The 22,551-nt window shown below is 38.3% G+C and overlaps 2 protein-coding genes across 2 annotated transcripts; both read right to left on the bottom strand.

Annotated features, from left to right (window-relative positions):
* Positions 1-5,968: 5,968 nt before the first annotated feature.
* Positions 5,969-15,060, bottom strand: LOC137587987 (uncharacterized). The gene is made up of 18 exons (XM_068304670.1): positions 15,022-15,060; positions 14,289-14,318; positions 13,787-13,841; positions 12,861-12,893; positions 12,600-12,776; positions 12,293-12,444; positions 12,121-12,210; positions 11,916-11,982; positions 11,316-11,479; positions 9,131-9,230; positions 9,021-9,050; positions 8,761-8,937; positions 8,257-8,408; positions 8,085-8,174; positions 7,130-7,174; positions 6,978-7,044; positions 6,723-6,886; positions 5,969-6,540 (listed from the first exon to the last, which is right to left on the bottom strand). The coding sequence occupies exons 3-18, from the start codon at positions 13,839-13,841 to the stop codon at positions 6,367-6,369; spliced, it is 1,737 nt and encodes a 578-aa protein (XP_068160771.1). The 5' UTR covers positions 14,289-14,318; positions 15,022-15,060; the 3' UTR covers positions 5,969-6,366.
* Positions 15,061-18,971: 3,911 nt separating this feature from the next.
* On the bottom strand, positions 18,972-21,658 carry LOC137588588 (sarcoplasmic reticulum histidine-rich calcium-binding protein-like). Its single transcript, XM_068305741.1, has 6 exons — positions 20,492-21,658; positions 19,728-19,843; positions 19,494-19,565; positions 19,355-19,409; positions 19,221-19,257; positions 18,972-19,101 (listed from the first exon to the last, which is right to left on the bottom strand). Exons 1-6 carry the CDS (start codon positions 21,429-21,431, stop codon positions 19,080-19,082), a joined length of 1,242 nt encoding a protein of 413 aa, XP_068161842.1. The 5' UTR covers positions 21,432-21,658; the 3' UTR covers positions 18,972-19,079.
* Between the last annotated feature and the right edge of the window lie 893 nt (positions 21,659-22,551).

Below are 22,551 nucleotides of genomic sequence, written 5' to 3'. Positions count from 1 at the left end.
ACACCGCCTCTATCTGACTTTACTTTAACCTCCCCGAAAAAATGTCCTATGGAGGATCGACTGATAGGTTATCGTCTCTTTTTGCACAAGGAAGTTTTGCATTAACTAGAACAGAAATGTGCCAGTCTTGATTTTACGCGTAAAATTGGCGACATTACATCATGGTTTGCTCACTGTGTCCACACAGAACCCGATATCTGAAGCTGAAAGTGTGATGTCATACAGTGCCTTACGAAAGTATTGGCCACGCAAACCTTTTTTTAGTTGTAAACACAATATAAAATGTTGAATAAATTTGGTTCCACTTCACGATTGTGTCTCACATGTTGTTGATTCATGAATAATATTTTCAGTTTGTTTTCTTTAAGTTTGAAGCCTGAAATGTGGCAAAATGTCAAAAAAGTTCTTGTGTGGGGCTAATACTTTCGCAAGGCACTGTATGTACTCTTGAACACCAAGTTTGTGGTATGTTCTATATGAATCACATTTTTTGACAGCTAGTTCAATAACAAGTGACAAAAGCAGAAAGTGTATGATTTCAGTTAAATCACAAATATTATTTGAAAATCAACATCTGATAATCTTATGAACTTTGTTCCAAAGACTTGGTATATTCATAGTGGGACTGCTCCCCTAGGTCGAGATATAGTCTCATTACTTGAACCCATAAAACAGAGTGTGTCATAAGTTGTCCGCCCACATACCACCAGCTCATTTGTGCACCTTTCTCATGGACAGTTTTTAATATGAGCAGCAACTCTTAACTGAACAATCTGGATTGCTATGCAATTACAGAATTTGTGTTGGTAATTTGTATTTGGCTTGAAGGAAAACAAATGAAAACATTCCAGAACCAACCCTGTAGAACATAGATTAGTTCATTTGACAACGAGAACAGGAAAAAAGAAGTTTCTGTGTGCCTGTGACAGAAATCCCAAGAATGTATCTCTAAAAATAAAAGTTTTGAAAGTATGATCTGAGCAATCATTTGGCCCAGACCCAAGGGATGGTGCGTGTGTGGGAAATCTAAAATTTGTCATTCGTTTGAAGACTCTTAAAAATTTTTGTGGCCTACTTTTGCTGTCTGATTTTTTTTTTTGCCTGTGGAATCAATATTCCAATCTTTGAGAATATGTCTGAAGAGCTCCATCTTCAGATATATTCTCAAAGAGAATATGACCAGATAAAGAGAATCAGTGTATGTTATTGAGGGGGAAAGAGTTCTTTTGTCACAGTTGCACTGCTCCAGAAAGAACCAGTTGATACAGGTATGTAAAGTTTTTTGTGTCCACTTCCATCCCTCCTCCTTCTCACTGCATCACTGTTAGAATGAGGAGACAAAGTCCCCAGCCCTGCGGATCAGTCTGTTCAGTCTGTGGACGTCCATCATCCTCAAACCTCTGCCTCAGCATTGACCACAGCACATGTATCGAACTCGGATCAGCTGAATCACCAATCCATTTTATTAAGAGAAAAGCAGTTATAATCAAATTCACAACTTCAGATTAAAATATTGTAGGAACAATAAATTTAATGACTATTAGACTTGCAATTCAAGGCCATGTCTTGAATTTCGGCTCCTCGAGCTTGACACCATTGGCACTGACGAAAGAATGTTGATAGTCCCATGACATTTGTGACGTGTTAATTATTCAAGCAGAGTCTGTCAATTAATTCAACGGAGTAATTTAGTGAACTTTCTCATTAAAAAATGAGAAAGTTCAACTGGTCAATTTAATAAATCCGTTGACATACAGGGAATTTTTTGTCCATAACAAATGAGCCATGTTGTAAGATATTAGAATAGCAGAGGAAACAATAGCAAACTGTAGCGTCTATTTCTCAGAGTGCACAAACTATTTTGGCAACCACATTTTGACTGTCACCTTTGACTCAGGTTACAAACAGCACTCATTTTCAGTTTCTTTTATAGTTGACACCAGGACTCCCAACCAAATTCCAGGAAGATTTTCTTTCACATGAGGTATACACAGAAGGTATAAACAATCAGTGGATTCATCTCATCTTATTTTTATTCACTAATTCATTACATGTATTTTTAGTTGGTTAGGTATTTCCAATTCCTTTTGAAATCCTATTGCAATCTCATATTTCTCTTGGTGGCTCTCTTCTTTGTTAAAGGAGACATGTATGTGGACGCATCCTACCAGATTGGCTGTGTGAAACTGAAGGACACATGTGAAACCGGATGTCTGTGTGTTTTTTGAGAGGTGATGCCGTCTGTCTCGTCTAATACGGTAAACGAAGTTAACCGAATAAAACTGTGAATTTCATGTTTTCTACGAGAGTGTGACGTGTGATCATTGTTCAATAAATGTTTGACTTGTAGACCAACTTAAAAGTGTCCTAACTATTGGAAATACCAAGAGGGTAAGGAGATGAAATTGTTTGTTAATTTGGTGTTTACAGGTACAGCTACAACTCTGTCCTGGGGAAGGATAAAATATGGGAAGATTGCAAGTTGGTTAGCATGTTATTGCGGATTAGTGTATGTGTTACTTTCAATCTCTCAGATTGAAATGAACACATAGGTGTTACTTTCAATCTTTCCTGGAGGGAGATTTAAAATCTCCTGGAGGGTTCCATTTTGCTCTCATTGACTTATTGACAGCTAACTGATTGCTTGAATCTGAAAAGCCTCTTGGGCGTACCCAAAATGACAGCACCCGTGTGGCAACAGTCTAAATTATTTTTAATAACCTTAAAAATCTGGTTCTCTAAGACTTCAAAGACAAACCCCCTAGCCTGTGTGACACTCACAATTCTGCATTCTGAGCTGCAAGATCCACTAAGAATCCTAGCTACGCATATTCCAATGACTCATCGACTCTGATTGTTTTATGTACGGTCAGAGGTTAAATCTTTGAAAAGCAAATCCACAAATGCCTTAATCTCTAATTCTTTGGGTGTTTTGCAGGGCATGATATGACCCAGATGTTTTCAGAAAAGAAATCCCAAGATATGAAATATCAGTTTAATTTTCCATAATGACTTCAAGGTCTCAGTTGCTTGTTATAAGTGACCTTCAGTGTGCCTAGAATTTTCTATTGACACCATAAATGTCATGAGTACTTAGTAGAGAGAGGAGCTTTTTTTAAAAAAATTACTTTTGTTGTATGATTTTAGTCTAGTTTCACATATTCAATAACATTAAATACCAAATATGAAACCATAGCATATTAGTCCATCCTTTCATCCATCCATCCATTCATTTTCTGTTACCGCTTTATCTGCTGTCACGGGTCACGGGGAGCTGGAGCATATCCCAGCTGGCTTAGGGCGTGAGGTGGGGGAAACTCCAGGTGTGAGGCCAGTGCACCGCAGAGCCACACAGAGACACAGACAACCAGCACATGTTTTTGGAGATGGGAGGAAGTCGGAAACCAGGAGAAAACCCACGCAGAAATGGGGTGAACATGCAAACTCTGCTATTGAGCCTGCACAGGAGACTGAGTTGTAGAATTATAAGTGAGAGTCCTAAATAAGGTAGCAATCTATTTGACGACTGAACAATTTATGTTTGGATTTTGTAGCTGAGAGCACACAAGGATAGCTAACACCAGAAGAAATGTGACATATTGTAGACTCATACACTGGATGTTCCTAAAGTCTGCATGCCTGCATTGTCAGCCTACAGTGCCTTGCGAAAGTATTGGCCCCCCACAAGAACTTTTTGACATTTTGCCACATTTCAGGCTTCAAACTTAAAGAAAACAAACTGAAAATATTTTTCATGAATCAACAACATGTGAGACACAATCGTGAAGTGGAACCAAATGTATTCATCATTTTATATTGTGTTTACAAATAAAAAACTGAAAAGTAGGATGTACAGAAGTATTAGCCTCCTGTTCTCTCAGCTCAGCTAAACAACTCCAGGAGTTCACTGATGACTTCTGAATGATCCAATGTTGACCTAAATGACAACAATGACAAACAGAGTTCACCTATGTGTCATTTGGTCTCACATTTGCACATCCTACTTTCCAGAAGTTCTAAATACAGCCTTAGCCCTTTGTGAAGAGTTCATTTTGAGTGACATAATAAATAATAACAGGTTCTGGGATGATTTCGGCATGAAGTGGTTGCTGAGGTATGTCTTGTAAGTCCAATACATCTGAACGTGGAAGAACATACAAAAGCATGTGAATCTTTTTCAAAAGGTAACAAGCATGTTGTTTTAACTTACCTGAGAAATGAGGAAATACGACTGTCCAGATATTTGTCATCACAATTTCTTTAAATATTGTTTGTGAATAATTGACCATAGGAGTGAGTGTGTGTGTGAATGATTGTTTGTTTCTGTGTGGCTCCGCGGTACACTGGCGTCGTGCCCGGAGTGTCCCCCGCCTCACGCCCTGAGACTGCCAGGATAGGCACTGGCTACCCCGCGACCTGCGTTAGCGGATTAAGTGGGTTGGAAAATGAATGAATGAATGAGTTAATACAGGAGTTCTGCAGGGGACTGTCCCCTTTCCTTTCACCTTATAAACAACGGACTTTCAGTACAACACCTGCAGAAATTTTCTGATAACTCGACTGTTGTGTGGTGAAAAAGTGAGGAGAGGGAAGGGGAGTACAGTGTCGTGATGGATGACTTTGTGGAGTAGGCTAGCCACAATCACCTGAGGCTGAATGTCAACAAGACCAGAAAAATAATGGTGGACTTCAGGAAGAAGAGGAGCCCTTCAAAGTTACTGTGCATTCTGGGAGGACTACAAGTATTTTGTAGTCCTCCCAAAATACTTGTAGAGGACTACAAGTATTTGGGTGTGAATCACTGACGATGTCTATAAAAAAGGGATGAGCAGACTCTACTTCCTGAGGAAGCTGAGATCCGTCAATGTGTGCAGCGGGATGTTGGAGATGTTCTAACAGTCTGTTACGGCCAGCGTTCTCTTCTTTGTGGTGGTCTGATGGAAGAGCAGCGTTGTGATACCAACAGACTCAACAAGCTGATCAGGAAGGCTGGCTCCGTGGTCGGCTGCAGACTGGGTACTGTGGAGGCTGGGGTGGAGAGGACGAACTGTTATCCATCATGGATAACTGATAAGTCAGTGGAATGACTTATCACCAGTCCCACCAGCAGACTGGTTGGACAATAATATTTCACATTTCATATTTATTAGTAACTTGTCTGTATATTTCACTTTACACACTTCTTGTACATCTGTAATACTGTATATACTATGAGTATATCTTCCTTATTTTATGTAATATTCTTAATTTTACTCTTCTTGGTTTCATCATTCTTAAGTTTTTATGTCTTGAATGCTGATGCAACATGTGCATTTTAAAGTTTTGGATCAGTAAAGTATATCTTTGTAATGTAATACTTAAAAAAACAGGATTCTGCTGGAAACCAAATAGAAATTCAGTTTAAATATCCAACTAATGTGGTACATGATATATACGGACTTTGAGCATCATTTCCAAATGTGAATTCACAGTAAATATGAAGTAATAAATACAAATGCATCATAGATTTACACTATCAAAAAAAGTACAATGACAAAAAAGGAGGAATGAGAATGAAAACACCAAATTACAGAAAACAATTAGACTAAAAAAACAACAACAATCTATATATCTGGGATTTTATTAGTTTCTTCAGTGTCAAATTAAGTCTTTAAATGAACACATTTCAATGCCAATGGGGTTTTTTTTCAGCCCAGGTTTTGTTTGAAGAACCTAACTAATACCAAAATACAGACACCGTTTTAGGCCTGCATAAATCTATAATTACACCAAACAAAAGTGGCTTTTTTATTTCTATCTTCCTCCCCCATTGATCACTGATGTGGACTGATTCAATAATAGTGGTGCATATTATTTTAAAGGGCAGGTATGAAGTTTCTGGAACTGAATGGCTAAAAAAGTGAAACTTCATAGTTAATTTGTTTTCAGTCGTTAAAATAATGTGTTCCCCCACCAATACAAAGACAGAAACCCTCATATTGCAATAATAAATTTATTTTTGTTCTATGTAGACAACTGTAATTGGGAGTTAATCATAGATATCTTTAATCACTTGATTGTAGATGATTACATTCAACATTTTATTGCACACTTGACCAAGCAGTAACCACTTTAAAACTCCCAACTTAGCTGTACAAAATGCCACATGCTACACAGTGGACAGAGGCCCTTATTGGAAATCCAACTTCCCAGTGTCTTGATTAAAACAGTAATTACATACTAAGATTCTGTGTAGGTAAGAGAAAAAGAAAAAACATCCTCCCTACTTTACAAACATTTTGCTAAAAAATATAATTATGTACACAGTGCAAGACAGCTAAAATAATTAGTGCAGTGTACTTTATTGTTTATAGCCGTTCCAATACGCTATTCACCCAGCCGAAGCAAACTGGATGACGTCAGAGTCAGCAGCAGGAACAGTGAGACTGAGTGGGGGCCACTGCAGCCTGATTTTTTGGAGGAGTAGACTATCCTGCTATGAAGTGATTGTTTGGGTCGAAACACATCCTCATATCCTGCCTTATTCGGGAACATCATCATCTGGGGGTGTTGAAGAAAATTTAAATGATCACTTACAACAGACTGCAGATGTATTTTTCACTTTGACTGAACACAAAAAGTCACAAACAAAATACCCAAGTGCCACTTGGATTTCATTCCAGGATGATTGTTTGACTTTCATTAAAGCTGAAAATAACCAGCACCAAGAAAAAGTAACATACCAGGTTTTTGTCCACTTTGATAGGCTCTTTGAAGACTGTCCAAACAACCACTTCATTACATGTTGGGGTGGTTAGGGAGCCGTTGTAGCGGTAGTAATCGTTTCGGTTCACGTTACCAATCAAGTCATCAATAGAGATATCGTCAGTAATTTCAACTTCAGAGCCTGAATGGAAGCAAAAATATACAAGATGTGACATATTTGTGTGTCCTCTTGTCGTCGTTTATAAATTATGTACAGAAGACGTTTAGCTTACTGATATTTTGAATAGCTGAAAAATAGTTTGTTAGTTTTTTCCATGCTTCCATATCTGATTGATTTGTCTAGAGGTAAGCACATTGAATGATTAAGAGACATTTGACCATGGAGAAACAAGAGTCTGCAGGTTTAGACAGATAAGTCACTTACGTCTTGCTGCTCTGAATCTTCGCTGCTTTTGGCTTCATTGTTTGCCTTGGAGTTCAGAAAAGTCAATTGCAAGAAAGTTAGTAGAGATAAAGATACATGTTTCCTTCAAATAAAATGGATTGTAAAATTATAAAGTAAGTGCAGAAGATTTGTGTGTTCTCATTTCTACAGTTTATAAAGCTGCAAAATACATTCTTGGATCTACCCGTACTTGGTAATACCAAAAGTATAAACATTTTTGTACTTGTGAAGTGACAAAAGAATCTGCTAAACTGTACATCCTGTCCTTAAGACAAAGAAAATAATAACACCTCTCAAGCCCTGCAGAGAGGAGCACCAACTCATTGATGAAAGACAGCAGATAGAGAATGCAACATTCTCACCTATCTAGGGCAGCTGGATTAAAGGCTGGAATGTGACAGCAAATAATGTCACACCAAGTGTTGAAAATCAAGCTGTCAGCTTGATGTTTTCTCTTCACCTGTTACATCATGTTTCCAATATGTTGGGGAATTATATTCAGTGTTATGATTTAAAATGTTCATTACAAAGACAAAAATAGAAAACTTGACTTTTTAACTTTCTTTTTAGAAAGTTGATCTAAAATTGAGACTTAAAACTGCCATAAAAACTTGGAGCATGCAACATTTTTTCTTCTTTAATTGTAACTGGATATTTTTTCAACATTAGGTTGCAATATTTTGTCCTTAGTAGCTGAGTATATCCTTTTTGTGTTTTTTTTAGCACCATGTTAGTGAAGAGCAGTGTTTTTTAAGTACACAGTAAATACAACTGGATTATTTTTTTCTTCTAAGAAAAATTGTGTAAATAATTATTGCATTACTTTTCCCAATGTGAGCACACTAGCCCCTTAAACCTATTCACAGTTAGGACACGAAGTGTGGATTCTGAACCAGAACTATGGACATATGTGAGATGTCTCACTAAATGTTACCTCAATAAAGAATGCCAGAACTGCCAGGCCATTGTCTTCATTCAGTGCATCCTTCAACTGTAAATCGGCCCTCAGGCTCAGAATGTGCATCTGCGCAATGACACAAAGACAGACCATATACACTGAAAATGCTTTCACAGGAACCATACCATATTTTAATATGTATACCTACCTCCATTGGGTATCTTTGTGAATCCACTAAGTGCTCTGAGCCGTTCGAGACTTGTGATGAAGAACCCCAGTGGAAGTGAAGCTGTATGGTATTGTATCTGTGTCCCAGTCCACCATCTGAGAGCCACACTCCCTCCTTCAACTTACACTTCACTGGGAGGTGGGTGAGGACAAGATAAAGTGAAAAAGCTCTAAAATGTTCACATGCTTAACTTCCTTTCGGCTGGCCCCGTTAGGGATCACCATAGTGTGCAATCCTTTTTCCATTTAACACAAACACTTACATTTGTTTGGCAAAGTTACATTTGTCAGATAAATGCAGTATGATACCATATTTGAGAGGGCACTGAGCTTGAAACTAAAAATTAGTTATTGAAACTGTTGATGTTTTGACAACTAACTGAGAAATCAGTTGTTAATCCCTTGACCGTTACTAAAAATACAGTTCTCAAAAAAACCCAAAAAAACAACCCTAACAGCCTGTGATATAAGAGAAGACTCAAACCTGTGTGGCCCGTGTTAGTGACATTCCCAAATGCCTTTTTGTCGTTAAATCTATTGAAGGTGAAAGCGCTGAGATGCTCATCCGTCACAACACTTTCCGTCTCGATATTGATGGGTGACTGGCGTTTGTCATTGCAGAAGGAATGAGGCAGAAGGTGCCATTTCGATGGACTAAATTCTGAGGGCAGAGAAAATCAACTCCAAATCCCATTAACAGTGGAAAATGTCCAGTCATCATCTGATTTGTATATAATCACTTACCACAGCTGTCATCATAACACCATTCATGAACTAAAAAAATAGGTCATGTGTCAATACATATATAACATGCTAAATATTTAGGATCTTGCTCTAGTGATTTTCCGACTCACTGGTTGTGGTTGCAGGGGAGGCATATACTTGGCGTTCGTTCAGCTTTTGCACAGGCCGGAAAATATTGGTATGCCCTGTCTTGTTGGGAAACATTTTAATCTAAAAAGAGAAGAAAAAGCATTGATTAAAAAAAATCTGCCATTGTGATAGTGCTGCTAAGATAATATTCTAGTTACGAATGCACAACTAGATGTGGCTGCAGCGGAGGGGGATTGTGGACTGAAGGAGTTTTGGGTGTGGACGCCCGTTACCTGTGATGATTACTCAAACCAAACACTTGTGGAAGCTTGGTGTCGGGATTGGTCCCAACCTGATGTCATCTTTATGTGTGTTAACAGTGTGAATGCTCAATATGGAGGTTATGTCATGAGATGCAAATAGTGTAGCATCATAGGAGGCGTTGCCTTCATTATTTAAAAAACTACCATCGTCAATAGAAATCTCTCATAAATATGTGTTGTACTCATACATTTGTTACAACCACTGACTATCTCAATCTGACTCACTATATACTGACAAACATCCAAACAAAACACACCATCACCTTGGAAATATGGTGGATTCCTCCTGATTTTAACATCGACTTAAAATATGACAGAATCCAGTGGTTGCTAAACATTTCATAGTTAATATTAGCATGTTGTCCTATCTACAGTATATTCAGTTTCATCTAAGTCGGTGCTGAGGGGCGTGCAAATAATTGAAATTTGTTTTTATAAATTTGCTTTTACAGAAAATCCTGTAGTTTTTTTTTTATGTCCAATGACCGTGTAGTTAGTGAATCATAGAGTTATGAAACAGTTTGAGTGGTTTAACAGAAATGAGGAAGATGTTACAGATGCCCATGACGTGTAGTTAGTTACACACTCAACTGACGTCACTTAGGTATGGTGTTAATTTGTCATGCATTATCAGGAAACATAGAAGGTTATCTAAAAATATGTTGCTGATCCCAATCCTCTGTAAACAGTGTAAAAAAAAATCAATTGAGTTCATCATTGATTAACAGTCAAGTTTAATGGATCCACAACCAAGTGTAGGTGGTAGATATAAATAGAAGTAATAAAATACATGGGCACAAGAAAAGGTGTGCGCTTCAGTTTCACATTTTTGACTCGATTTGGTGTAAGAAACTTGTTTGGGGTGAAAACCAGTCATCTTCATAAAGTACATTTCAAAATCACAACTATATGGTGATTTATTTATTTTTTAAAGAGCTGGCTGAAACCAAGATGACATCCTGAAATACTATCTGTGTGAACAAACATATTTCTAATTTTTCTTAATGCTTGAGATAGTCATCCACCTGCCAAGCCACTGTACAGACCAGAGAACAGGGCACCTGCAGACAAGTGCATCTGAGTGGTGAAAGCTGTCAAATTGATAAGATGGAGAAAGATTGCCTGTCAATCTACAGTCACAAGTTACTCAAATGTTTGTCATTTCATACATCCCATGCAGCTTGTGCAACTTTTTTGTTTGTTGTTACATCTCATAGAAAAACACCCTTATCACAGATGATCAAACTAGAAACCAGCTCGCCCCATTATGTACCCAAACCTTGCCATCATGTCCTTATCTAGATGAAAATGGAAACAAGGACAAAGTTTCCCATCCTGTGTTTTGTCCCAAGATTCAGTTCAGTCAGATCATGAAATAAGCTGTACTGAACAATTATTTACAAAGAGTACACAAGAAAATTTCAAATTACTGTGCCAACCTTGTCTGTTCTTTCAACACAAGTATAATGATTAGACTTTGCCCTATGAACTACCTGAATCTGTTGACTTAATTACTACAGGTAGTGGGCATTGAAATAATTATCAATGACATTAATCTGATGCTTTTTCTAGTTTTCTTGGTACTCATGATTGTTTAAAAACATTAACAAGTGAGTTAAAATCAAACCCTTGCAAGATCTAAAGGTAAACAATGAGCTGAAAATCTGAAGCAGGAGGAAGTTGCATAATAGGGTCATGATCCTGCATTCACTGTCATGTGATAGGTTACTATGAGAATACTGACTGCAGAATGTAAGTTACCTGAGCTAGCCTTTACTCGCACCACTTGGCTGGTTCTGTTATTCTATAGTATTGGGTATTTTCTTTGATTTGTTTGAACAATAAACTAAGCCTTTACTCCTCTCATCCTGCAAAACAAAGATGTCCCACATGTCCGACTCACCAGACTTTCGTGAATGATGATTGGTTCTTGAAAGACTGTCCACACAACTGCTTCGCTGCAGTTCGGAGTGGTGAGGGATCCCATGTATCGATAGAACTTAGTGCGGTCCACATTACCAATCAGATCATCAATAGAGATGTTATGGTTTATTGTCACTTCAACATCTGAGAAGACATCAGACACACAGCAATATATATAGTATTTTTATACACAAACACACTTTTTAAGCACATGGCCATACTTTTTTGCAGTCTGTTAGGAAAGCTCTAAAACACCAATGATCTGTCTGAGAACAGGAATGACAAACATCAGTCAACCCTAGACGAGTCACGCCATTGTCGTCTCACGTAGTCTTTTGGCAGTCAGATACCAGTCACAGTGGCATTTGAACAGTAGGTTGACAGGGTATGTCCTAAGGCAAAAATTTTCAGGCTCTGATAAAGGTGTAATCCTCAGCTTCACGGTTAAGTGATAGAATGTCATTGACATGGTGCTGAAAATGTATAATGTGTAGTGTTTAAGCCTTGGCTTTCTGTACAGCAACATTTTCTCATGCAACAAATCATATCTCTCACTGAAGCAGAACTGTTTATCTTGTACCTTCAGTGTTTGTCAGGTAAGATGTGAGCTTACTCCACGGACTCGAGGGATCTCCATCCTCTGTTCCCTTTGGGGAGAAGACATTCTAACACTTGCGATATAATTTTCATGGTGTGCAAATTACTGTAGTTTGACAGTCACTCCTACATTCAGTCATGCTATTCAAGGGGGAAATCATAACTCATTTCTATTGTATAGGACACACATTTATCAAAAATCCAAGAGCAGCAATTCCCGTTTTTGAGTTGAGGGCTTCCGCTGTGGTGAGACCTTTCTTGATACTGACTATGTGCATCTGCAAATAGATTAGAAGCAACGTAAAACAGAGAAAAAAGATCCATGTTGCTCATTCAAAATGCCAATGACAGACGATGTACCTCCATTGGATATCGTTTTCCATCCATCTTGTGCTCTGAGCCTGGATGAAGTACTGTATCACCCCAATGAAAGTGAAACTGAAGTGAAGAATATGTGCCATTGAGACCACCTCCACTCAATTCGACTTCATTTTCCTCCAATATGAATTTTGCTGAAATGTTGAAAATCATGTATTTATAATTAAGAGAAAACCATATACTGTATGATCAGCACAGATCCTACTTTCTTGCCCTTTGTAGCCTGCCCCAAATGAAAAAAATGTTGAACTCAAAATGAACAGTAAATCAACCGCCTCACTTTGTGTACCTGTATGCCCATTGTTTATGAAGGACTTGATGACGTGCTGAGAGCTGAAGTTGAGGAAGCTGAAGTTTGGCAGGTTGTGGTCAATCTTAACGTTGCTGGTATTTATATTTATAGGTGATTGTTTATTTTCTCCACAGAAAGAACCAGGCAGGTCTTTCCAGTGAGCCGGAGTGTTGCCTATAAACAGCAGACGTGCTCTTAATACGAACTCTGAACCCTTTGGTCCAGATGAATCAACAGGTCAGACATGTCTTTACTTACTGCAGCCAATGTAGCACCATGGACTGTCGGCAGCTGAAACAGAAATACAGCCAAGATACTGTGACCGCTGCAGGGCATGACATGTAAAAAACACGGCTTTATTATCATTATGTAATGAACAAATTCCCTGTATAAGAATTATTGTAAATGGAATTTAACAATAAAGTTACTGATGGCCCGTAGTTAAGACTTAAGAATTTGTGTGCACATTTCATGCAATTTTATTCTTCTCTACATTTAAGGGAAATGCACTTAATTTCATCAAACTTTTACCCCAGGATGAGCTTTTGCCATCAGGAGTGTTGTACAGTATACCTCTCGCGCATAGCAAACTGAGACAGGTCCCGTGAACAATTTTTATACCACTGCAGTTACGAGAATTTGTTATTGTATGGATAAATATTTAAGGTTCAACATGTAAAGACAGGCGGTTTTCAGTCCTTAGGCTTGCGACCAATTTGATACTCCTTGTTCTCATCACCATTAAAATGCCATTTGGTTTTTAAATTTAAAAATTTAAACTATTAAATTAATTATAAATTACTAAGTTAAATTTTAATTCAAATTAAAAAAACAAAATTTCCTACTTTTTTCTCCTATTCCATTGGTTTTTCAACTTGTTAGCTAGCAACCATGAAGAATATTAATACAACAAATAATGTCGCTTAAATGATGTACGATGTTGGGGGGGGGGGGTATTCACGCTTTTATCTTGCATCGTTTATCCCTATTTGATGTAAATCAAGTATCAGAAATAGTTAAAACATTGTATTTACTATATTTAATTGGGTTTAAAATTGAGAAAACAGGTTTTTCACTTCCTAAATAATAGCATTTTATGCCCCTTGCCTGATAAGAATGATAAGTGTAAAACTAGGGCAAGAACATGAATGTTTAGTGTCTGTTAAGTAGAACCATTTCCTCACCACGTACTACCACAGCTCCAAGACTGAGGCCCAGCAGAAGGGAGAAGAGTTGCATCTTCAGGAGGAAACAAAGCTTGTTACCACTCATATATACACATATACTTGAATTTACTGTCATTTAACAATCACTCTGATGTTACATTATGTTGAAAACGAGGACACAACTCAAGACAGGCATCAGTCGTGTGCAGCTGCTATTTCAAACAAAAGTTTTCTCCATGTTAACGATTCAAAAAAATCTCAAGGGAATTCTGTGCTATCATTAAACACCGAACACGGTCAACCACTGACACATCCACTCATTTCACCTAAGCTGCTTCACTGACCTGCACACTAAATAAAACTGTTGTTTCAGACTATAATAGAAGCTGTCATTAAAAATTTTGATGCTAATTTGTTGTAAATATTTTTGATTTTGCAGCTGATATCATGTTACCTTACTGTAGTATTTAGAATATGATGCTTTTACTATTGTTTGTAAATATTTGTAACAATTTCCTACCTTGTTGTCCAGGTGTGAAGTCCTAAGGGCCTAAAAAAAACGAAGAAAAAAAATCACATTAAAAATATGTGTCCCCTTCCAATAAATCCAAAGCCAACAAGTGTCAAAATGCCCCAGTATGTATGAAGTCAATGATATAAAGGAATAGGGACAGGCATTAGGGGTGGGGGGTACATTGTGTATACAACAATAAAATTGGTACAGCGTTACATGTAACGTGATGACAGGCCTTTCTTCAGGACAGAGCAACCACAATACTGGTGTTTAGAGCAAACAAACCATCTGGTACAACATAAAGGTTGTCTACACAATGGAAATAGCCAGCACCCTGCTTTACATTTGGAAAACTTTCCCAAAATAAAGGTGAAGAAGTACGTCTCAGTTTAACTTTAACCCTTGAAAGTTCATACAAATAATTATTTTTGGTTTACTGATTAAAAAAAAAGAAACTATTTTAACTTCTATGGAAGCATATTTTTTCACAATCTTACCTTTTGCCATGAATTCATATTTAATAATTACAGCAGCTACATATACCTACAGTTGTGCATGTTACTTCTTCTCAAACTGTTTTGTGTAATTCAAAATACAGGACCCAACCACAGACAAAACTAGGGCAATATTACACGGAACTAGAGTATATTAATAAAACTAAGAGTACAGGCATGGAGTTCCATCCACAATCCAAAAATCATTTAAACACAAAGAAAACACATCATGGAAAAAGACTTACCTGAAAAACCCAGGAGCAGACATGCGGACAAAACAGATAACTAAACAATGAACTGATGGTGGGCACAACGACTCACAGGGACCAAACACAGAGTGACGAGACAGTGATTGACAGGTGACACAGGGAGGAGCAGACAATTTAAGTCAGGTAAAAACAATGAGGGGAAATCAACAGGGAGACAAAACAAGACATGAAGCAAAGACGAGAGTGCTTAGGATGGCCTTCTTAAATGTTACCTATATATTTCCATCTTTATATAGGTTGGTTTATATTCAATTGATTATGAACTGGCAAATAATAATTAATCAATAATTAATCAATAACCAGCATTTGCTGTTATTTCTTGTGAACTGCATTGTAGGATGTGCGTCGCCATCATCCATTGAAGCTTAAGAATGGTTGTGACATTTGACGGGTTTATTGCGATTTTCAACAGCAGTAGATTTAATTTGGTAGTTGTATGCCCTTCATTGGGATATGAGTGTACCCTCCTTCTTTGGGGTTCATATTCCCATATCATTCCTGGGGGGCTCACCAGTAGTGTCTGGTGTCCTGGTTTCCCTCCATCTCTTCTGCTTCATTTGGCTACTTTCACTCTAAAAACCAACACTGAAAGATCAGTATTCCACCTTAAAGCCACTGTCCTGCCCAAGAGAAAGGAGAGATAAAATCCCAAACCAGACACTAAAAAACCAAAAGCAATAATTTGCGCTCTGAACACAAAAACAAGGGTCAACTAGCATTGGTGAAGGTAAAGGGAAGATGGTACATGCTGCAATTTTTTCAACTTCCAATAACTGTTGTGATGTGCATTCTCTTGTTAAGAGAAATGCACAAAACCACTACCCTGATAAGAAAAATAAATTTACATTAACATTTCTTACAGTCACATTATATATTGTTTTTAAACAGGAAATGCAGGTAGCATATGCTTTTAATTAGGATACATCTGAGAAACTGAAAAAGAAATTGTTATTTTCAAGATACTCCTTCACACAACAACTCCTGGCTTCACTGCTTGTCTTCTAGAGCGATTATCTGCTTCCGTTTTAATGGAGGTACCCGTAAAGTCAGGGAAAAGTCTTGGGTGCAGTTTTTGTGTTTCGATGTTCCAGAGCTATGGAACACATGGCTAACAATATGGCTGTCATGGACTCAACTTATCCCTTTCCATTAGTATTTTATTATATTGTTTTGATTTATAGTACAGCATTTTATTTTTGATAGGTGAGCATTTTGTGGAAAATAGTAGTCGATATACAGTATATACTTGAATTGTAGTAGACTACTCTAATATTTGCCTGTTAAACATACACCTTTATATTATGCACAAAAATCAACTGTGATTCAAATGAAAACAATTTTTTTTTTTAAATCACAGGGTCTAATTTGGTAGTTGTAGTTTCACATAAAGTACCATTCTGTCTTTTTATTTGGTCAAGTACAGTTTGTTAAAATAGCTATTATGTTGACGTGTGTGCGTTACTCCCTAATTGCGCTAACAAAACAGGTTTTATTGCTCATCTTCAGTAGCCTTTTGGAAACCACACCTTATTTTCCAGTTCTATTGAAATTCTTGTCAATCACACACGCACACACACTTAATACCTGGGACAGGCTCTGTAGATAATAACTGGATTGAAATGGCATCTTGATTATTTTTCTAGATTCAAAAGTGTATGACTCACAAAAGACACATAAAGGTATTAAATCTTTGTATAGAGGCCTCACCTGACCTCTGTCATATATATACAGTATATTCATATTTATTTAAGTTTTTCTTTTCATTTCTGAAATTCAGCTGGCCGGGACACCAAAAGGTCAAACCGTCCCTGGCACAGACCTGGTTCTGTCTTTGTTTATTAAACAAGGAACAGAAAAGATTTTCCTCCTTAATGATCGAGCCTCAATGACAAATAAATAAGGACTTGTTTTTCATTGAAACATGGTAAGACCTTTAGGTGCGAGCAACTACCATAATAGCCAAGATAGAAAATACATGAGGAGTCCTGATTAGTCAGACATGTAGCATAACACTCCGATTCCCTTCTGATACGTTCTAAGGGCCACTTTACCATAACCCTCAGTCTATCACTCAGTAAATAAAGGAAGCAAAAGAAATTAATTGATTTTTCCCTTTATGTTACACAATTTGATGGTCAGGAAAAAAAGATGCTTGAATCTGAGTCATAATCCAGAATAAATTTTACTGTTAAAATGATATAAAAGAATTTATTCATTCATTCTTTCATTTTCTCTACCACTTCCTCTGCTTTAGCAAGTCATGACAGTTGCTGTAGCCTAACCCAGCTGACTGGGATAGGGTCCGGACAAGTTGGCAGCGCATCGTGGAATATACCTACACTGTATATTCAAATTCAATAAGTAGCAATGAACATCCTTTTCAGGCAAACCAGAATAGTTCTTCCTGGCTTCGTGCCAATCTCACATTAATACGTCAGGCAGTGTAGTAGACTGAAACATAGAAATGTTAAAGCATGACAACAGTGAGGATCACTAAATGTGTTCTTCCGTCATGCACCCAAACCTGCTCCTGAGTTTCGTGCGTTAGTATAAGAAGTCAGGAATCCTGCTCACAGAGAGATAAGCAAACCACTGCCAGTAAAAAACATTGTCTTCTTGGCAGAGGAAATACAAGGGTTATTTCTTTATAGAAAGTTACAGAGTGAAAATGTTTTGGGGCAGAAAAATCAGGATATAATGTATATGCTTTGCACAGTGTTTATCTTTATATTGTCTCTTGCCAATCCCAGTTTTAAGGAAATTCTATTCTATGTTTGGATTGTCTTGCATAGCCCTCTTTCACTTTGCTAAAGAAAAAAAAGACACTTTTCCCATGTAAACCCAGTTTATTATTGGGAAAGGTTGCAATTTACTCGTCTCCTTCAGTATATTAACCTTGGTCGCTCCTCCTCACCAGATTTTTCAGCTTCATATGCAGTCGACAGACAGAATGGACGGAAGTTTTGTGACAACTCGCCCTCATACCTACAGGAACACATATTTCTGAGTCCAGAGGCACTATTTTAGAATCCTTTTGTTCTTTTTACAGCTGGCACCACTCCTGCTGTTCTAGAACGTCTTTCAACAAGACAAGTGAGTGTAGATTTCTGATCATTCATCCAGAAGAGCATTTGTGAGGTTAGGCACTGATGCTGGGCAAGAAAACCTGGCTCACAATCTCCATTCCGGGTCATTCCAAAGGTGTTTGGTGGGGTTGAGGTGAGGGATCAGGGCAGGGCAGCCAAGTTCTTCCACACGAGAGGCGTCAGAAAAGGGTTTACCCAAAATTAGTCCCAAAGTTAGTGCTTGAAGAGGTTTTCGAGTCAATAGAATTGAGAGGTTTTCATGAACCCAATGACTGCTCTGTGACTTCACATGGTTTGCCACTTTATGGTTGATTGCTATTGTTTCTAAATTCGTCTCCTCCTCAGTAAAACTACGTGCAGTTGACTGAGGAGCATCTAGCAAGGAAGATATTTCATAATCTGACATTCACATCAAAACTATGTTACAACAAATGAATTCATTGAGCCCTTCAGAATAACCTGTTCTTACAGAAAAGTTCTTTTTCAGCACAGATTATCTGGCAATCACCAGTCAGCTGTGTCTGAATACTTTTGTCTAAGTAGTGCATTGTTGTTGTAGATTATTAAAAGGCGTTGCTGAAGGAAGGGCTGGTTGTCATAAATTAAACACCTGTCAGTTGAATTTGAACCAAATTACTTGATTTAACTGCTGCAGTCATCCTGATTAAAAAAAGATTTATAGTGTCATATTATTGTCAATGTCTCATGTCTTTTTGTTTTGAAGATATACAGAAAATAGATGATGACTAATATGTTTCATCTCTCATTGCTAGGTAACATAAAACATTAAAACCAAATCATTTTTCTTTTCTTTTTTGTCTGTCAGCTGTTAGGTTCATGACAAGCTCCTGTGTCGGTGCTCATGTTGCTTCAGAGGTATTTCCAGTCAGACAGCTCCAGTCCTGAATGCAGCACATCACGTCACCATCCTGTGGTGTCAAACGTTCCTTACAGTAGAGATGACACAGTTCTGAAAAACCAAGTCCATGACACAGGTAAGTCAACAAGTTTTCCACTGTCACTGAATGAGGATGCTGCTGCAGCAACAAATTAAATATTTTATTTGTAAAAAAAATGAGAAATGCTTACTGAAACAGGGACACAGTTAGTTCATCAACAAGACCACCTAGATTAGAGTAAGACAAATAAATGCTTAGAAAGCCAAAAGTGACAAAAAAATAAATCAACAATGGCATATGCACGAAATCATTATCAGGATTTACCTGGTGTGCAAATTGTGTTGCACAATATGGGGCAAATATAGCAGGATGAACATCCCTGGGGGGAAAAAGGATAGAAATGGAGATGGTCTCTGCTTCCAGTGTGTATTATTACAGTATTTTGAATAGTGGACATTCTTACTTCACAATCGTCGCAGTGATCTGACTCATCTCCCTCTTCACAGGGACAGTTCTCACAACTACTAGAGCAGTGCTGAGGAGGATAAATATAATTAATCATTCAACTTTTACAGGACGCTTTTATGGCAAATGGCTTAAATTGGAACAATGTTACAGTATTGTTACAATATGGTCAAAAAGTGATTTGAATAAAAACAGTCTATGGATAAACTGGGCACCTTGCTCTACTTTTTACCTCACAGATGGAGCAAACGCTACACCAAGATCCCGGACGGAACTGCAACACGTCAGCCACAGCCTCAAATTCATTTGTGTCGTCTTGGTCCTCTGTTTCGTCACTATGTTCAGCATCTGTTTAGATTTTCAGAGTTAAATTACATTTGAGGGCCCACAGATCATAGTGGCTGATGGCACTGAAGTATTTTGTATGTGTCAACAAATACAGAGGCCTAACGGTTTGAGTTGGGTCAGAAACAGTGTTAAATTACATATTTTGTACACTAGATAGTTGATTGTGACCACATAACTCTAGGATGATAGTGACTTTTTCCTGGTGCAACACCATGAGGGTGACGATTGTGATACAGATAGAGACTTCTGTGTCCAACTGGACTGCCTTGCCCTCAATGGAAGAAGAGGATTTTGTTGTCCACATACAATAAATACACAAGATTCTCTCATTTGTATGTGAAATATGTGTTTCAGTGACTCCCATTATGACTTGAGGACTTTGTCTCTCAAAGGGTTTGTTCATTACCTGCTGTAGTGTCTCAGAATAGCCGCACTGGTTCAATACAGGGCATGAATGGTGAGATGCTGCTGTTGCCAGTGACCACATGCATTAACGGGTCTATTTCAGGACTGAAATGTGTGACGGAGTTCATGCAGCCAAGTTGAGTCAGAAGGATTCATGTGATCGCAGTCAGTTTGATTGATACAGACCCATAAATAATGGGAATAAACATAATAACAGCACAACATGTCAAAGAATGAGAATACCATCTTCTTCTGCTGCTTCCTCTTCATCTGAGTCATCCTCAGCAATATCATCTTCCTCTCCCTGCTCAGCATCATCAACTTCCTCTTCCTCAGTTAGCTCCTCTTCCTCTGCTGCCTCATCCACGGCCTCCTCGTCCGTGTCCTCATCCTCATCCTCCACATCATCATCCCTCTCCTCCTCATCGTCCTCCTCCTCCTCATCATCATTTTTCTCCTCCTCTTCCTCTTCCTCCTCATGCTCTTCGTCATCTTCCTCGTCATCCTCATCCTCATCCTCCACGTTCTCCTCTTTGTCCCCCATATCATCATTCTCCTCCTCCTCCTCCTCCTCCTCCTCCTCCTCCTCCTCCTCTTCATTTGCCTCATCTGCCCCTTCTTCATTTGCATCATCATCCTCTTCGTCCCTTGCAGTTTCTTCCTCCTCATCCTCATCAGCAGCTTCTTCTTCTTCCTGCATCTCTTCTGCAGTAGGCTCTTCTTCCATTGCTATCTCCTCTTCCTCTGCATCTTCTTCCCCCACATTATCTTCGTCTTCAGAAGCCTCCTCTTCCGTCTCCAGCTCCTCTTCCTCGGCATCCTTGGCCTCCTCAGCAAGTTTCTCTTCAACTTCATCCTCCTCAACAAAGTTCTCCTCTTCCTCTTCCTCTTCCTCATCATCCTTCTCTTCTTCAGCAGCCTCATCCTGTTCTTCTTCTTCTCCTGCCTCATGTATATGTTTTAATTCCTCCCCATTTTCTTCACCTTTCTCTGTTGCTATGTGTTCCTCTTCCTCTCCATGTTCATAATTTTCATTCCCCTGATCTACAAGCTCCTCAAGAATTTTGTCGTGGAATTCTTCTTCAGCTGTTTCCTGGTCACTTACGACATCAGCGTGGGGGAGCTGGAATGGGCACAGGAGGAGCAGCAGGAGCCCCATTATCCAACATTTTGAAGCAGCCATATCAGAAGACTTGCACAACTGAGAGACCTCTGCAGAACCTTTGATCAATACCAAATAAATGTCTTAATCTTGTTTCCTCCCCTAAAAACACAAATAATCAATAAATTTGATCAGAAAATAATAAGTAAATCCACAATGAAAAAGCTGCAGTTAGATCAGGAATATACAATCTATGCTCCCATCTCCAGGGAGAAAGAGAGAGCAGTTTGCCAGCCGTGTGTCGTGAACACAGAGGACACAGTGGAAACACAAGCGACTGTGTTGTGTGGTCGGGTGAGTGACAGAGACACATGTTTGTGAAGAATTCTCCTGATGCCTTTAACCTAGTGTATTAGTGAGGTGGGTGTGTGCATGCAGGCAGGGGGTTTGGACTGCAGGAGAGTCATGAAGTTAGTGAAGCTAAATCACTACAGTGGAATCATAAGTTATAAAAATCAAAGTGCACATGTATGATGTGTATATGGGCAACTGTATTTATGTTCATGTACAGTATTTAGTCAAAGACACATAAGTTCCAGGGATCTAACAATAACAATAATGATTGACCTTCTGATCCTAATGTCAGGTTTGTAACCTATGAGATGTTCCCATATTTGGATAACCCTGCATTTAATAAATTCTGAATTATGTACGGACAAAAAGAAACTCACATACAACAATTTTCTCCTCAAACAATATTTCAATATACTGGGCAACATGTTGAATTGATTTATTCTTTAGAGGTAAATAGAAGAAAATGGAGGTTGTTCTCGTACATCCAGTGTGTTCACGGTGATATTTTACAGAAAGGGTTCAAATTTGAAGCACAGATTTATTTATTTTTTACAACAGGGTTTTGTTGATAAAGATTACACAGAGGGAAGAATTTGACCTTTCAGGTTTTGTGAAATGCAAAAATGTTTAATCTTAATTAAATATGGAGGCCACAAGGTCATTTGCATAGGTGAGAATTTGAACATGCAGCCTTCATGCAGCAAGAGACAGAAAACGGTGACACTGTCTCACACAGCACAAACTACTGCTGGCATTGGCAGGTGGCCAGCTAGCTATTTACAGTAAAGGTTCCTTCCATTTCTGTACCAATGTGTGACCTTCAATGGAGTTCTGGCATACTGAAACT

The sequence above is a fragment of the Antennarius striatus genome, chromosome 21 (assembly GCF_040054535.1).
Source record: "Antennarius striatus isolate MH-2024 chromosome 21, ASM4005453v1, whole genome shotgun sequence".
Taxonomy (NCBI): domain Eukaryota; kingdom Metazoa; phylum Chordata; class Actinopteri; order Lophiiformes; family Antennariidae; genus Antennarius; species Antennarius striatus.
The sequence above is the reverse complement of the archived record's forward strand: the minus strand, read 5'-3'. Positions and strand labels throughout refer to the sequence as shown.